Source organism: Terrapene carolina, unplaced genomic scaffold, assembly GCF_002925995.2.
Source record: "Terrapene carolina triunguis isolate 2854851 unplaced genomic scaffold, T_m_triunguis-2.0 Scaffold247, whole genome shotgun sequence".
Taxonomy (NCBI): domain Eukaryota; kingdom Metazoa; phylum Chordata; order Testudines; family Emydidae; genus Terrapene; species Terrapene triunguis.
In genome coordinates this window covers 3,720,414-3,724,467 of record NW_020664598.1, presented here as the reverse complement: position 1 = coordinate 3,724,467, position 4,054 = coordinate 3,720,414, and the positions used below count along the sequence as shown (strand labels likewise).

The window sequence follows — 4,054 nt, the reverse complement described above, 5'->3', positions numbered from 1 at the left end:
GCTGCTGCTGTTCTATCTAAATTTTCGTTCTAGCACAGCATGTTAATATAGACTCGTTTGCATGAGCCACTCCAAGATGAATGGTGGGTTTAAAAAAAAAAAAGATTTTTATTTTTTTAAAACCTGCTGGTTTCGTTACGCATCCACGTCTTTGAAAAAAAATCCCCTCGTGTTTAATAAACTGTCACATACACGTTAAACTGCTGCTAAAGTACACGAGGCACTCGATGAAAATGTAGCTGCTGAATGAAGCAACAGCGTCCGGCGTTTAATCCCTGTGTGCCTATTGGTAAAGCAATTGATCCACAATTTGGATCAAAATATTTTAGGAGATCAGATCCTACCCCCTTCTCACCTAATATTCTCACTTTTGCCTAGAGCTCACTGAATAACTTTTCTCCCCTTAAACTATCGAGCTGCACCTATTAGGTTGTCTCTTTCTCTGCTTCATGTATTTATTTATTTTTAAATCGTGTGTTCACCTCTCCCCTTCCCCCCCAATTAAAATAAACACCCATCTGAATTAAAAAGGAGAAAGCTATTAGACGGGGTAGACAAGCACACAAAGAGAGGGCTGGAAAGAAACAGATATGGAAATTTTCAAGGACAAATGGTTGATTATTTAAATCCTGTATCTAAATAAAATAATTCTTCCCGTGCATTGTTTATAAACTGACAAACTATTTGTCTGATTGTTCCCTATGTCATACCCTGTAATTGAGTTGGGAAGGGGAGGGGGGGTCCCGATCTGTGGGTCTATGTATGTATATATATTTGTTTGGTGGTGGTTTTCGTGTTGTTAGGATTCCAGGTTATTTTATGGCTATTAAAAAGTGTTTCAGATGTATTTTAACTCTCTCCATCTGAAGTGACTCGGTACCATAAGGTCTCAGATTTCAGCCCCGCACCTTACTTTTTGCGTCCACGATGTTATTTTATTCATATTTGTTATAAAAAATAGAAGGCAAAGGGGGAAGAAAAAACAACCTATCCTTCCAGCAAAATGGCGATGGCACGTACATTTAATCCCCTAATAGAAATTAAACACTTTCCCAAGATATGTATGTAAATTACGGTTACACTAGCGATAATCTGCCCCTCTCCCAGTCCCAGGCTCCCCCTCCCCATGTCCCCTCAAAGAGGGTGGAAATATGTTTTGAAAGGATAAGATCGATTCCTCACTAAAAAATGCAGGAGGAAATAAAACAGCTCAGGATTGCCCCTGTGCAAGTCCCCAAAGCAGTTTGTGGGGGGCAAACGGGATGGGGAGGGGACAGGTGCAGCCCCGGGGGTACCTGGCTGGGTATGTGTGGAGGGCTGGGGTAAGGTATGAGGCGTGTGGGGTGTCTGTGTCCCCCAATTTTTTCTCCATGGCAGCTGGGTTTGTTATTGTTTAGGAATCTCTGTGCCCAGTGCAGTGGTTTTTGGGGAGAGGGACAATTGAGAGACCCCCCCCTGCCCCCGGTGCCCCCCATATAGCTCAGGCATAGATGGGGCATGTCCCCTGCCCGTGTGCCCCCAGCCCCAGGCAGGGGGCAGCCAGGGGGACTCTGGGGGAGGGGGATGGCTGCAAACTTCCCATCTAATACCAAAGAAAGTTTTGCAGAGCAGGAGTTTGGGGAGGGGGCAGGAGTGGGGGTCCCGGGGCTGGGGGCGGGAGGTTCCCCCCGGGGACCCCCCCCAGGCTTGGGGGAGCCACCCCTCCCCCCCTCCCCGGCCAGGTCGGGCTGCGCCTCGCCTGGCTCGGGGCTCCCTGTGTTAGTTGGGGTCTGTTCCCGGGGCCCCCGAGGGGGTCCCGGGGCCCGCAGCGGGCCGGGATTGGGGTCCCCCGGCGGCCCAGACCTGGCCCTTGCCCCCGGTGGCTCGGCCCGGGCCGGGCCCCCCCCGGCCGCCCGGCTATGGGGGCGCAAAGGGGAAATGTGGCGGGACCCCGGCGGCACCCGGCGCCGTTTGGGGCGGCCTGAGCGGGCGGGGGGCGGCGGCGGCGGGAGCAGGGCCCGGCGGCGGGGAGCCCAGGGACCGGGGCAGCCGAGGGCGGCGGCGGAGGGGCGCGGGGCCGCCCGGGGAGGGGGAAAAGGGCCGCTTGGGGCGGCGGAAGAAACACAGATGTCGGCGGCGCGGCGCCATTCGGGGCCCTGAGCAGGCAGCCAGCAGCCCTGTCCTCACCGCGGTCCGCGCCGCGGCGCTAAATACCCGGATGCGCCGGCTGCTGCCTGGAGAGCCAGACACAGCGCGGGAGGCGGAGAGGAGGCAGAGCCGAGCCTGCTGGGGGGGACCGAGACCCGCAGACGGCGGGAGGGGCGGCCACTCACAGCCTGACAGACACAGAGGCACAGACCAGGCCCACGAGGGACCGAGCCACAGAGAGGCACCTGGGCCCACCACCGCCAGGAGGGGACGCCGGTTGCAAGGGGGCGAACCCGTCTGCCCGTTGCAAGGAGAAACCCCCTGCCCGGTGCCCGTCTCGCAGGCCGGCCTTCCGCGCGGCCACTGGGACGAAGCACCGCACGTGGCGAGAGCATCTGGGAGGCAGCGGGCAGCAAGGCGGCTTGAGGACCCTGTGCACAGGGCTCTTCTGATTCCCTTGGCCCAGAGGGAAAGCAAAAGATGACAGAGAATTCCGCCTCAGCCCCTGCCGCCAAGCCCAAACGGGCCAAGGCGGCCAAGAAGTCAACAGATCACCCCAAGTACTCTGACATGATAGTGGCCGCCATTCAAGCTGAAAAGAGCCGGGCCGGCTCTTCTCGCCAGTCCATCCAGAAATACATTAAGAGCCACTACAAAGTGGGGGAGAATGCTGACTCCCAAATCAAGTTGGCCATCAAGAGGCTGGTCACCACTGGTGTCCTCAAGCAGACCAAAGGGGTTGGTGCGTCTGGCTCTTTCCGCCTGGCCAAGGGTGATGAACCGAAGAAGCCACCCCCAGCTAAGAAGGCCAAGAAGGAAGTCAAGAAGGCCACGACACCCAGGAAAGCAGCTAAACCCAAGAAAGCTGCCACCAAGTCCCCAGCCAAGAAGCCCAAAGCTGCCGCCAAGAAAGCCAAAAAGAAGCCAGCAGCCGCTCCAAAGAAAGCCAAGAAGCCAAAGACTGTCAAGGCCAAGCCAGTGAAGGCATCGAAGCCTAAAAAGGCAAAGCCATCGAAACCCAAAGCAAAGTCCAGTGCGAAGAAATCAGCCAAGAAGAAGTGAAGTGCAAGCCTGGGATCTTCTTTCTTGGACACTCTTCTTCACCTCTACTTCTGTAAATAGTTTTCTCCTTTATTCTCTTCTCTCTTTCTATTGCAACTTTATAAAAGACTGGACTATTATTTCCCTGAAATAGTTAAAATAATTCAATTACTAAAAAAAACAACAACGCAGTACTGAGACTTGTCTTATAAGTGTTATTGGTTGTTTTTTTTTCCGTTGTAATCTTAGAGCTCTCTATTTTTTTTAATGTATGAAATACTTATCTGTGTTTTGGGAGCGGGGGGAATCCATGTTGGATAAAAGGGAATTGAGTTCCCCAGTCTCCTACCAGCTCCAGGGTATCATACAGGTAAATTGGCTGTGCATGGAACTTGCCCATGCCAGAGTATGGGGACAAAGATCCCTAAATGAAGGGGGTCTGAGAAAAGTAATTATGCTGGAAGATCTTGACCACATGGGATAAATTGCTGTAGCATAAATTACATTTTCTTTAACCTCAATCTGATGGTTCAGCATTTCCCATATATATATATATATATATATATATATATATATATACTAATGACAGGGAGACCAGCTCATGATGCATGTGGTGTGTCTTCCCCACCCAGTGAGAGGAATGGACTGGAGTTGGTAATCTGTCCACCTACTTTGTTCTTTTGGGAGGAGGTTGCCATTTAACTGAGAGGCTTTAAATGGGGATCAGTGGAGATTTCCTGGTGGGATTTGCAAAGTGGATTTTTCCTAAAAAGGATGGATTTGCAGAAAATCGTGGGTGATGGCATTGAAGTGGAAACAGAGGGGTGAGATCTAATTCCCCCACCCCCTCAAAAGAAATGAGAGAAAAAAGAGGTTCTGCTTCCAA

General features: G+C 52.3%; 1 protein-coding gene across 1 annotated transcript; it reads left to right on the top strand.

Annotated features, from left to right (window-relative positions):
- Positions 1-2,226: 2,226 nt before the first annotated feature.
- Positions 2,227-3,716, top strand: LOC112106708 (histone H1.0). Its single transcript, XM_024200099.3, has one exon. The coding sequence runs from the start codon at positions 2,608-2,610 to the stop codon at positions 3,187-3,189; it is 582 nt and encodes a 193-aa protein (XP_024055867.1). The 5' UTR covers positions 2,227-2,607; the 3' UTR covers positions 3,190-3,716.
- Positions 3,717-4,054: the final 338 nt, after the last annotated feature.